This window comes from Oncorhynchus kisutch, linkage group LG3 (assembly GCF_002021735.2).
Source record: "Oncorhynchus kisutch isolate 150728-3 linkage group LG3, Okis_V2, whole genome shotgun sequence".
In the NCBI taxonomy this organism is placed as follows: domain Eukaryota; kingdom Metazoa; phylum Chordata; class Actinopteri; order Salmoniformes; family Salmonidae; genus Oncorhynchus; species Oncorhynchus kisutch.
This window is the reverse complement of record NC_034176.2, coordinates 25,093,674-25,106,472: the sequence shown is the minus strand read 5'-3', so window position 1 is coordinate 25,106,472 and position 12,799 is coordinate 25,093,674. Positions and strand designations below refer to the sequence as shown.

The window sequence follows — 12,799 nt, the reverse complement described above, 5'->3', positions numbered from 1 at the left end:
TGGAAGGCTACCTGAAACATTTGACCCAAGTTAAACAATTTAAAGGCAATGATACTAAATACTAATTGAGAGTAAGTAAACACACTGGGAATGTGATGAAAGAAATAAAAGCTGAAATAAATGATTCTCTCTACTATTATTCTGACATTTCACATTCTTAAAATAAAGTGGTGATCTTAACTGACCTAAGACAGGGAATTCTTACTAGGATTAAATGTCAGGAATTGTGAAATACTAAGTTAAAATGTATTTAGCTAAGGTGTATGTAAACTTCCGACTTCAACTGTTTGTGTTTATCAGTTAAAATACATTGGTCTAGGCAGGGGTTTGGCTGTGAACAAGGATGATGTGGAGATATTGAGGACTGTGTGGAGACAATTTATACTGCACACACTATAGACAAGTCTATGAAAATGCTGTCAGAAACACCTCAATCTAAATATGATAAACCAGGGAACTAGAGAGAGACCACACCATCCTTATTACCTCGGCCCTGAGAGTCCTTGAAACCATAAGTTTCAATGCCTAGTGTAAAGAATCAATAGGGTCAGGCAGCTGTGTGAACATAGCCACGGGAAGTAGGGGTACTGAGGGTACTGCAGCACCACCTGAGAAATCTAAATCAAATATTTTTATCCCACCAAATTAGTGCACTAGTCCTTTATTACTCCTGTATGAGCGGAGAAAAATATTAGTCAGACAAAAAGTCTCAGCAGTATGGATATAAACCCTACATGCATGGCTGTCACACTATGATGTTGAAGTTCTGTAGTGTGCAGGTGCTCTGTCCTCGAGTATAACCGGGACATTTAACATAATGAACGAGCACTGCCTTGAAATGATGAAATTGGGCTTTGCCTGTAATCCCCACTATACACATACGCAGTCATTATAATAAGACGCACAGCACACTGTACGCAATCCATTGACATCAGTCAGATATTGAGCCACTAGAAAGCAACATCTGAGCACACTTTATCTCCATCACAGTGACACAGAGACGCTTGATGACTGCATGAGAAGTTGAAATACAGTGGCATGAAAAAGTATGTGAACCCTTTGGAAATACCTGAAAATACCTGGATTTCTGCATAAATTGGTCATAAAACTTGATCTGATCTTCATCTAGGTCACAACAATTGACAAACACAGTCTGCTTAAACTAATAACACAAAAACAATTATACGTTTTCATGAGATGTTAGCATGTTCCAGAGATTTCTGTGAGTCTTTGGCTGAACGGCCAATCCCAGGGAGAGTAGCAACAGTTCTGAACTTTCTCCATTTATACACATTTTGTCTTACCGTGGACTGATGAACATCAAGGCTTTTGGAGATGGTTCACATCAGGCAATGGTTCTTGTGAATAGCAAACTCACATTACCATTCCAGTGTTTTACTTGCTATATTGTATTTACTTTGCCACCATGGCCTTTTTTGCCTTTACTTCCCTTCTCACCTCATTTGCTCACATTGTATATAGACTTGTTTATACTGTATTATTGACTGTATGTTTGTTTTACTCCATGTGTAACTCTGTGTCGTTGTATCTGTCAAACTGCTTTGCTTTATCTTGGCCAGGTCGCAATTGTAAATGAGAACTTGTTCTCAACTTGCCTACCTGGTTAAATAAAGGTGAAATAAATCAAATAAAAAACATTTTGTGAGTGTTTTTTATAGGGCAAGGCAGCTCTAACCAACATCTCCAATCTCGCCTCATTGATTGGACTCCAGGTTAGCTGACTCCTGACTCCAATTAGCTTTTTGAGAAGTCCTTAGCCTAGGGGTTCACATACTTTACCAACCTACACTGTGAATGTTTAAATGATGTATTCAATATAGACAATATCTGTGTTATTAGTTTAAGCACACTGTGTTTGTCTATTGTTGTGACTTAGATGAAGATCAGATCAAATTTGATGACCAATTTATGCAGAAATCCAGGTAATTTTAAAGGGTATACATACTTTTTCTTGCCACTGTAGCTCTGAATATCATTACTCTCCACTATTTTTCAATTTAACTTCAATAATCTGCCTCAATTCCTTGTAAGAACGCTAAAATCTATCATATTTTCAGATAAATATTTTAATCCACTTCAAATCTCTAACGATATTTCTAACGGACAGGGTTTGGGCATGTGTGGCTAAATCGACGAGATAAGTAAGGCTATTGTGCAATACATTGGCAGTACTTCAGCAAATAGGGTTAACTGTTATTAACCAATTATAACCACAGTGTGCTGCAGTACAATTATTGTTCTGATAAGCACTTCACCATAGTTTTTCCTTTATTTAATGGGTAAATAGTTGCATTTGTATTTGGAATTCTGAATATTCAAGATGTTTTATTTATTTTTATTTTAACTTTATTTAACTAGGCAAGTCAGTTAAGAACAAATTCTTATTTTCAATGACGGCCTAGGAACAGTGGGTTAACTGCCTGTTCAGGGGCAGAACGACAGATTTGTACCTTGTCAGCTCAGGGGTTTGAACTTGCAACCTTCCGGTTACAAGTCCGCCGCGCTAACCACTAGGCTAACCTGCCACCCCAATTAGATAACTAATTGTTTTATAATAATTGACTTGACATAATAAAAAGTCAAGGTTAGTATGAGTGAAAACATCAAACATGACATCTGAAACTCACCGCATAGTGAAGTTCTCCAGGAAGGAGGAGCTGGCCGTGAGGATGTAGAAAGTGGCGATATCTGTCTTCTTCAGGGGTTTGGAGGAAGTCTGGATGACAACAGCCTTTCCCAGCTTGAGTTGAGACAGAGATGGAGCTCCCTTTGGCACCTGAAGGAGGCGCACACTGCTGATCCTCTGCATGGGAGTTACAGGGATGTACTCAGCCTGCTGCTGCTCTGAGCTGCCCCAGCGATCCCAATCTCCCTCCCTGCACTTCCCATATGCACTGGGCCGGGCCTGGTAGTACAGCTCTACTGTATTTACCTCTGTTGGGTCCAACCTCCCCGGGCTAGAGCTCTCTGCTGCGGGACTGAACCAGCTGGCTACAGGCTCCAGCTCAGCCATGCATGTGCCCCTCAGACCTCCAAGGGCACAGGAGCCCCTCACCTCCTGAGTCTGCCAGAAGGCAAACACCGTAACACAGGGCAACTCATCCTTTAGCCCATCTGCTCCCCTGTCCCAGTCCCTCCCAGCCACATAGAACAACACCCGCACCTTGGGCATGGATGAGTAGACCCGTGGGGTCAGCACAAAGGACTGGACCTTCCAGTTGTAGGTGAATACCCCCGGGGCCCGGAACAGCTGCACAGACTGTACCAGGTCTAGAGGGACTGGCTGCTCTGTGGACAGGGGCCCATAGCTGGCGTTGACAGCAGGAGGCCGGCTGGCTCTCAGGATGACAAATGGCTGTGTCTGTGTCTGCATGCTGGAGTTCCTCATGATGTCCTGACCGGCCTCCTTCAAAAAGAAGTAATCTGCGTCTTTCACCTGGTAGTTCACTGGAAGGAACACAGGGAATGGCAGAGAGCTCTTAGTGTTGTCTGACATCTCCCGGCTGTCCAACTCTGTGGGAAAGCAAGAGACAAAACATTACCTGTAGGTTAACAGACAGTGTTGTTTTGATGACATGTAGAGGAAATTCATGTTCATCATTTTGGATGGACTACTGAGTCACTAGAGACCCTTAACCTCTGCTAATAGCCTACAGCCCGGCATTAACAAACCTTCCGGCTACTGGTCAGTTTCTCTCAAATCTGGGCTACCAACCACAATCAGGGTCAGGAGTTTTATACCAGGATCCATTGTTTCATGGTTGTTTCATATGACGTGGACAGGAATAATAGCTGGCCTCAATCATTAAGTACAAAATCATAATAATTACCTGAGTACAAAGATATCCCAATAAAATATTAGATTAACGGGAATTGCCAAAAAGAAACCATCCAGAGATTTCCAGGAACTAGACATGAGGCAAGCTGATCAACTAGATGGGACATCATCATTAAAGTGTCCATTTACATAATCTTCAAATTCCCATAGTATACAAGAGGGTCTTTATATTAGAAATCATAGCAGGAGCAGCTAAGAGTATTACTGCGTGTGATGCAGTGGCGAAGGAGCACTGGTGGGACAGCAGCAGAACAGACTACATTCCCTTGATATCATCCATCATCCAAATCAAGTCAATCCCATACCCAAATGAGAGTGATTTCTAGTGAAAATGACCAAAGTGCGGGACGGACTACCTGTCATGAACACTTGGTGTCATGGTTCCACCTGTCACCAGAGGGAGGCAGAGACCATCCTAGAGACAATTATGACACTCAGGTGTGTTCTATTACTCATTATGATTTCCCTGTTAAAAGAGGTGTGTTTTCTGTTGTGCTTTGCAGAAGTGACTTAACTTTCATCCTCCCTCTTCTTTCAGATCAAAACTTTTATGTAAAACCAAATGGCAAAGTAGCAAGCAATAATATCTGCATGATCCGATGACACACATCAGAGATGAATTAAATGGGATTACTCCCTGTAAATGATGAAATTCCAGCTATATTGACTTGTATGCATTAAAACAACTTGACCTACCTAGGTGGAGGCTGATCTGGTCCTACACAGGGCAGCATGTTCATGGTGTGTGTGTTTGGAGTAGGGTGAGGGGGTCGAGGGGGACAACAGCATTAGAGCCCTCTGATCCGGCATAAAAGCATGAGGGGTATGACACAACTGTCTCTCTGGAAGTGAACTGAGCCGCAGGTCCACAGGCCAGCATCCACTCTCATTTGCCCCCATTTTGATAGATTACACATTATGGCTGCTGACCTGAGGCTGCACTGTCAATGGGAGGCTAATTGGCCTACTTGGTGGGAGAGAGAGAGAGAAGCAGCCTGGTATGTGCTCATTAACTGAGATGATCTCATACTCAATGGCACTCAACAGCACTCTGGCTTTGCTAATAAACTGTCTGTTAGAAAAAGTGTGAAACAGTCTATTCTCCACTTCAGTGTAGACCTATAGCTTGATGTTGCAGTATAATGACACAAAATACAATCAGTTGCTTGTTCATGACAAATTGCCACATTCTATTCTGCCCAGAGGACAGAGACTGCTCTGTAATGTAACGGAAATGTATTAATCATGAACTATGAACTAATACACAATGCATGCATCTTATGTGCCAGTGATGAGTCAACTGTTTGTAGCTATAATCAAAAATGTCCCTCTTTACTACTGCTGATCTTATAACTGTCATAAACGTGTCCTTACCACAGAGTTTAGGTAGATTCCCCCCCAAAATGTCCATAATATTCCTTTCCTATAATGTTATCTGCATGTGTAGTGACACACCTTTCTGTTCCATTGGTCAAATTATGACAAAAGATGTCAGAGAGAATGACATGTCTGTCACTGGATTGGTGTGGTTATTTTTCCTGAGGAGGAGGAGGGCTTGGAGCTTTTTGTAAACGAAGTCTAACTAAGTCTTGTCCCTCACGGTTTGTGGCGTGTGACAGGTCTCTACATCATCCCTCATTCGACCTGCTTTTATCACCAAGCAGACACCTGTGCAGTGCTTGGAGAGCTTTACACAGTCAGGGAAACAGTTTGTGTGTCACAACGGAGCCAAGTCTACAGAGTGACCCCCAAAGAGAAACACAAATGGTTGTTTTTATTTTTCTCACACGGACATGTACAGTATCTCAATAATCTTCCTGGACTGGGACAGGGACTGTCTCCCCCTTAGCTCCACCAGTGACCATTGACAGATGTGCTGTTTAATACCAGAGCTGGCAGTATTTCCCACCACTGTGAATAAACACTCACTGGGCATTTTCTGCTTTGGCATTTCTGCAGGAGGGAGATGTGCTGCAACTGTGGCAACACATATCACAGGCTGTTATATCTTTCTCAAGCTGGGTTTGACTGGTCATCTGTGCTCCCCAATGTATTTAAGAACACTTGAGTTAGCTCGGAAATCTAAGAGGGGTGGTACAATTGTGCTAAATGCAAATAATGCACTAGTGAGTATATACTGTATGATAACAGTCTCATTTGCTGAGACAATAATCACTGATTCTCCACTGTGTAGGGAAGCTACAGTATATGTTTGCGTATGTACTGTATTTCCTCTCTCGCCATGATAAGCGTTTTCCAGCTGATAAAGAAGGATCCAAATTCCTCCACCAGCTGTTTCAGCACATAGCTGCTCCAAACACCCAACTTGGAGACTGACATCTTTGACTTTTCTATTTCCCTGTCCAGAAGAACAATATCTATTCTGGTCTGCAGAAATGCACTTGTCTCCATTGACATTGTTGTTTTCCCTCTTGGATCATTCTAAATAATTTCAATCACTTTTTGACTACACCCCTTTTTTATTTGAAGGAAACCTTCCATACTTGGTAGAAGTGATCGGAAAATGTTACTTTTTGGACCTGAATGCCAAAACATTGAGGAGATAAAAATTGCTCAAAGTTGACCCACTTTACATTCCCCACGCTACTATGAGACATCCAATGCACAACCGAATCCATATGCCGAGCACAACACAATATGCTGTTAATCAAATCTATATTACAAATTCTACAGTTGATTCCAAATGAAAACATCTGTGTATAGGTTACATTTGTACAATAGGATAGTCTATATTTCTTGAGAATATGAAACTGCAATTGCATTAAGCAATTTAAATATAGTATATTTGATATGAAACAAGGAGGGAGAGAGATTTTCACATCTGATTAAACAAGACTGAGGCGACCTTTAAACATAATCTTCAGGTCCCTTTTCTCAGAATAAGTCACTACTTGTGGGCCTGTTAGAAACAGCAAATAATCAAGGCATTAGAACACAAGGAACAGGGAGAAGGACAGGACTACATTAGGCCCTATGTTCTAAAGTTGGGAGTAACAACAGGGTTACAGTCCCAGTAGGATCACTGGACACAGTCAAACAATTAAGGCCGCTAGAAAAGTGAGGAGACTGAGGCAAAAGCTAATTAATGACATGGTTATACATGTATGTAGGTCTGCTTGGCATTGTTCCCAGTAGTGGTAAAGCTGCCAGCTGACCAATGTCTGGACAGCACAGGATTGCTCACTTAAGAGTATAAGCTCTGTACTTACTGTAGGCTACTGTGCAATTACAGTAGGCTATTTGTTGTTACTAGGAAACAAAAGATTACCCATGCTGTCATTCGATGCTATTTTCAGCAGCATTATATTGAGACCAACAAGTATACATGTCAATGTCTCTTTTAATACAGAATTATCTATCACGCTCTGACAAGCTACTCAACTTGAGTTTGTCTTGATGGAACCCACGGATTTAAGGTGACCACAAACCAAACAAACCTGGCCTATGCTGCGTGGTGTTTTGAAAGAACACTAACAGTTCAACTCCATGCATTCCAATGTGCTATAAGGAATGTTTATATTCGTGAAGAACAGCCTGTGCGTGATCCGACTTCAAATGGCATGACAGAGACATGACACAGATGTCTCACTTATTCCACTTGAAGTGTTGAATAGAGTCTGTAATTTTAGGTCAAGACGTTGTTTACTTCCATATTGGCTGTGTCCTCTCCCCAGAGGAAAAGTCAGGCATGACCTAAGTATTTTAGGAAGAAAGCTCTCCTAATAGCAATGGTTTACTTGTTGAAAAGACTCTATGTCCCTGCAACCGCTACATAAAGATAGAAACTTGATAGAGCACTGATCATATGTGTACAGAAAGGGAGAGGAGGAGGGGAGGGAGATGCTTAGGCCTGTGTGGGGATTGGTAGGGATTGCTATATCCAATGAGACTCTTAAAGCTGGTTTTATCAGGATTTCTCCCTTTTTGTCCTCTTTATCCAGTCTGTTTATTATAATTCAGGAGGGCCACAACGTCTGAAAATAGCTGTCTTTGAGGCAGTTAAAAGCTTTTCAGCAAATGCCTTTGTGATGTGGAATATTTGCTGGGTTTTTAATCAAAGTCCACAGGGTCCTGTCCATTTCATCACTGAGGTGATGTGAATGAATACAATAATGTGTTCTGGACTTCTGCTAATATGCACTAAAACTCCTTTTAAGCTCTGCTGCACACTGAGACTAAACTAAGGAAATACAAATGTATGTCCATTTCATTATTGGAACTTAATGGAACTTAATGGCAAAATGTCTCATAAAGTACTGGTACACAGTACATAATCAAAAACATTTTCATCGTTATAAGGTTTGCTAATCTAAATGCAAGTTACATCAGCACTAACCCTCAATTACATAAACTCTAACTAAAAATCAAGCCTTAATAAGATTTGATTAGTCTTAACATGCACTTTGGAGTAATTAGACTAAGGTGGACCTCCTTGGCCTACTGTACCTGTATGCCCGTATTCTCACAAATCTGAGTGGCACCTAAACTGGACTAGGCACACTTATTTCAAGCCATTGTCTTATTCAACTGGACAAATGGGACTTTTTGTGTCATATAGGGGCAGTTGACCACAACAACAAGTTACCATGGTGAAATTGCAGTCTGTAACTATGTTGCAAAGCCAATTGACTGATGGCAGTGTGCATATTGTATTCATAAAAGTATGGCATAACATTTCAGAGGAAACTATAAATGTTAAATAAATTTTCAACCACAAGGGTATACTGTCTATCTCATATCAGCTCCTTGATCGTATAATAAACTCGTTTGTTACACATTGTCTAATGGAATACAAATAATCCTAAATACTCATGTATACTATTTCAACATCATAAAGAGTCTGCAATTAAATATGTACCAAACAAAAACATACAAATAGAACAGAATATACAGATAGTCACTCAGGCTGATTGTAACCCTTTTTGTATGGTACATACCTTGCGTGACAATTGTGACAATCGTCGCTAGGAATATCTGTAAAATCCTCCAGATATGAGAGTAAACACTCATTTTGGCATCCAACTGTCACTTTATTACATGTAAATTCCCAGGCTCGGAGTTTCAACAAAGTGAATAGGGGTATACTTCATTCATTTCTACCCAGGAAGAGAACTTGCCTAGTGTAGCCTACAAAATCACACCTGTAAGAAGAATACAGCCTTGTCGTGTGCACTCCGTGTATCACATAAACTATGCATTGAGCGATCAGATACGGTCTCAATGTTGGAAAAGTTCTGCGTAACGAGTTTGGAGACGTCCTGTCCAAGTCCTTGATCAGATTGCGATCAACCTAGTTTCTTCTTTGTTTTCCTTTTTAACTTTATCCTTTATGCCGCCATATTGAATGCGATTATTTGATAGAGAAACTCCATCGGATTATTTTTGAAGTCCTTGCATCCGCACCCAGACTCAGACGTCTACCCAACTTTGACCATCGTCGGGACGCCGCTGCAATGTACAGTGAGATTCACAGATCATCGACTGCCTTGTGCACAATCCTTGGGGCACTAAAGGCATAATGTCATCCGGTCAGAGCACGTCCTATGCGGTGGCGACAGGATTTAACAGCATCTGTACATTAAAAACAAAACCATGATAATTTGGGATTCCACATCCATGATGAGGAGATAGATGGACTGCGGATGATTTACACAAATAGCCTTACTACTGTAAATACTGCTAATTACACTTGACCAGTAGACTATAGCCTGTTAGACCAGAACATAAATTACGTATTTGGGGTTTTGACAATATCCCATTGTAGGTTTTAGAGTAGAGGGTGTTCTTTAAAAATTTAACTTTTCTCCAATTATTTGTTCTATTATTTTTAGGGGAGATGTTCCTTCCTGTCCAGTTTTGAATCTGGGTGGGATATAACATGACATATTGCCATAACTTTCATCAACTTTTATAAGTGGGGCAATACGAATGTGATGGACATGGTGGACATGATGCTCTCCATCTCTGATTGGCTCATCTGTAAATGCATGAGGTAAATGAGGCTAAACCTTGCTGTTGTGAACGCCTACTGTTAATGCTATAGTGGTGGAATTCTAGTGCCCCCTGTTGGCTATAGATGAGGAATTATAAGAGTAGTCCACTGTATGTTGGTGGATTTTGTTTGCCCCACCAAGATTTACATGCTAAAATTGCCACTGATGGGTTCACAACTTAATTGAGATGTGTGCTGGTAATTGTACTCATGTCTATGAGCTGAATAATTCTAGATTGAATTTCATGCATTATGAATGGTAATTTATCATTGTATGATATGGCTGTTTCTCATTAGCCAATGCATTGTGGGTATTCCTATTTAAACCATGTCATATCTTTGTTTGTGTGAGAGAGAGAAAGTCAGGGTAAGGTTGGCATGCTGCCGGGTGTTCAGGCATTATTGTAGCCTGGGTTTTCTTTTGACAGAGCTCAATTTAAAGTTCAGTTTGCCCTTAAGTTTTTTTGTCCTGTTTATTGCATTGAAAATACCTGTACAGTTTTGTGGCCTTTCAAATGAAAGACTCACTCTGGGCAAGAAAAAACACGTCTACTTTGTAAGCCTACTCCTTGTTAAAATCCTACCGCATGGTCAACCTCACATCCTTGCATAAGAAAAAAGAGACACTGGAGAAGAAAACTTTGCAAAAACAGCAGTGCCTCAGGAAATACAACTTAGTTGGGTTCTATTGTCATTGATGGATGTCAAAGCTATAGCAGCAGAGCTCTGCCAGAGTGGGAATAGAATAGTGTCCATAAGCTGCTGATAGATGTGGATGCCAAGGGAAACAATGTGTTTTCAATGTACAGTATGTCATTATTCTATTTGACAGATGGAGGTAGCTGATGTTGGGGAGTGCCTTCCCACGCACCTTGTTCAAGTGTTGAAACTCATTTTCGTGTCAATGTCAGAGACTAGACACATTAACTATCGTTGTCACTGACTACAGAGAGGGCTGTCTACCTTGGCTGTATTGTTTTGGGCAAACTCATATATCAAAAATACTGAGTGGATCCATCAATACAGAATATGAAGACGATTATGAGTCTTGTATATTTATTTGAGCATGTTGTTTTCTTTTACGTACCCTTTACTCTTGCAGTAGGGGTTTCTTATAGCTATGTGATTGTGAACTAACCCAAACTGGACCATAAGAAGACAGTCTAGTTGTACACACCCTGAGAGCTGAGGAGAGAGCTTGTTCAACTTCTTAATCTGTACTGTGTTTGTGATGGGTGACTCCTTCTCCCCCTGCTGTCCTGCCCATGTAATCTGATGTTGATTCATTTTAAGCCGCAGTGTACCGGAGGTTTGGAGTTGGGACTACATGATGATGGAAACTGTCATCTCTCCCATCGATGGAAGCTGCCAATGTGCCGCCCGGCAGGGCTGCTAATCCCTGGGGTAATCCTGGACTACAGAGAAATCATCCACACCGAGGCAAAGAGGACAAGGCTACACACAGCTGATAGTCTGCCAGAGAAAGCCTCTTTCTCTCACACTCAACACTTATTGAATCTATCCAAGAAGATGTGTTCAATGCAAACAGCTCATTCGGAAAGTATTCAGACCGCTTTACTTTTTCCACATTTTGTTATGTTACAGCGTTATTCTAAAATGTATTAAATTGTTTTTTCTTCCTCATCAATCTACACACAATATCCCAAAATGAAAAGGCAAAACAGGTTTTCATGATTTCAGCATTTTTTAAAATTAAAATCTGAAATATCACCCTTGCATATGTGTTCAGACCCATTACTCAGTACATTGTTGAAGCACCTTTGGCAGCGATTACAGGCTCGGGTTTTCTTGGGTATGACGCTCCAAGCTTGGCACACCTGTATTTGGGGAGTTTCTCCCATTCTTCTCTGCAGATCCTCTCAAGTTCTGTCAGGTTGGATGGGGAGCATCGCTGCACAACTATTTTCATGTCTCTCCAGAGATGTTCCATCGGGTTCAAGTCCTGGCTCTGGCTGAGCCACTCAAGGACATTCAGAGTCTTGTCCCGAAGCCACTCCTGCATTGTCTTGGCTGTGTGCTTAGGGTCAATGTCCTGATGGAAGGTGAATCTTCTCCCCAGTCTATCCTGAGCGCTCTGGAGGTTTCATTAAGGATCTCTCTGTACTTTTCTCCATTCATCTTTCCCTCGATTCCCTGGTCTCCCAGTCTCTGCCGCTGAAAAACACCCCCACAGCATGATGCTGCCACCATCATGCTTCACCGTAGGGATGGTGCCAGGTTTCCTCCAGATGTGACATTTGGCATTCAAGCCAAAGAGTTCAATATTGGTTTCATCACACCAGATAATCTTGTTTCTCATGGTCTGAGAGTCTTTAGGTTCCTTTTGATAAATGCCAAGTGTGCTGTCATGTGCCTTTTACTGAGGAGAGGCTTCCGTCTGGCCACTCTACCATAAAGGCCTGATTGGTGGAGTGCTGCAGGGATGGTTGTCCTTCTAGAAGGTTCCTCCATCTCAACAGAGGAACTCTGGAGCTCTGTCATTGGGTTGTTGGTCACCTCCATGACCAAGGCCCTTCTCCCCCGATTGCTCAGTTTGTCCGGGCAGCCAGCTGTAGGAAGAGTCTTGGTGGTTCTAAACATCTTCCATTTAAGAATAATGGAGGCCACCTTGTTCTTGGGGACCTTCAGACATTTTTTGGTACCCTTCCCCAGATCTGTGCCTCGACACAATCTTGTCTCAGCGCTCTATGGACAATTATTTCGAACTCATGGCTTGGTTTTTGCTCTGACATGCACTGTCAACTGTAGGACCTTATATAGACAGGCGTGTACCTTTCCAAATCGTGTCCAATCAATTTAATTTACCACAGGTAGACTCCAATCAAGTTGTAGAAACAATTCATGGATTATCAATGGAAACAGGATGCACCTGAGCTCAATTTTGAGTCTCATAGCAAAGGGTCTGA

General features: G+C 41.5%; 1 protein-coding gene across 1 annotated transcript in view; it reads right to left on the bottom strand.

The window, feature by feature from the left end:
- Window positions 1-10,905, bottom strand: part of LOC109873540 (transmembrane protein 132D) — a 46,928-nt gene extending 36,023 nt beyond the window's left edge. The window contains exons 1-2 of the mRNA XM_020465203.2: window positions 8,818-10,905; window positions 2,649-3,534 (exon numbers count right to left, since the gene is read on the bottom strand). Of these exons, the coding sequence (XP_020320792.1) occupies window positions 2,649-3,534; window positions 8,818-8,890 (959 nt within the window). The 5' untranslated portion in view covers window positions 8,891-10,905. The remainder of the gene's footprint in view (window positions 1-2,648; window positions 3,535-8,817) is intronic.
- Between the last annotated feature and the right edge of the window lie 1,894 nt (window positions 10,906-12,799).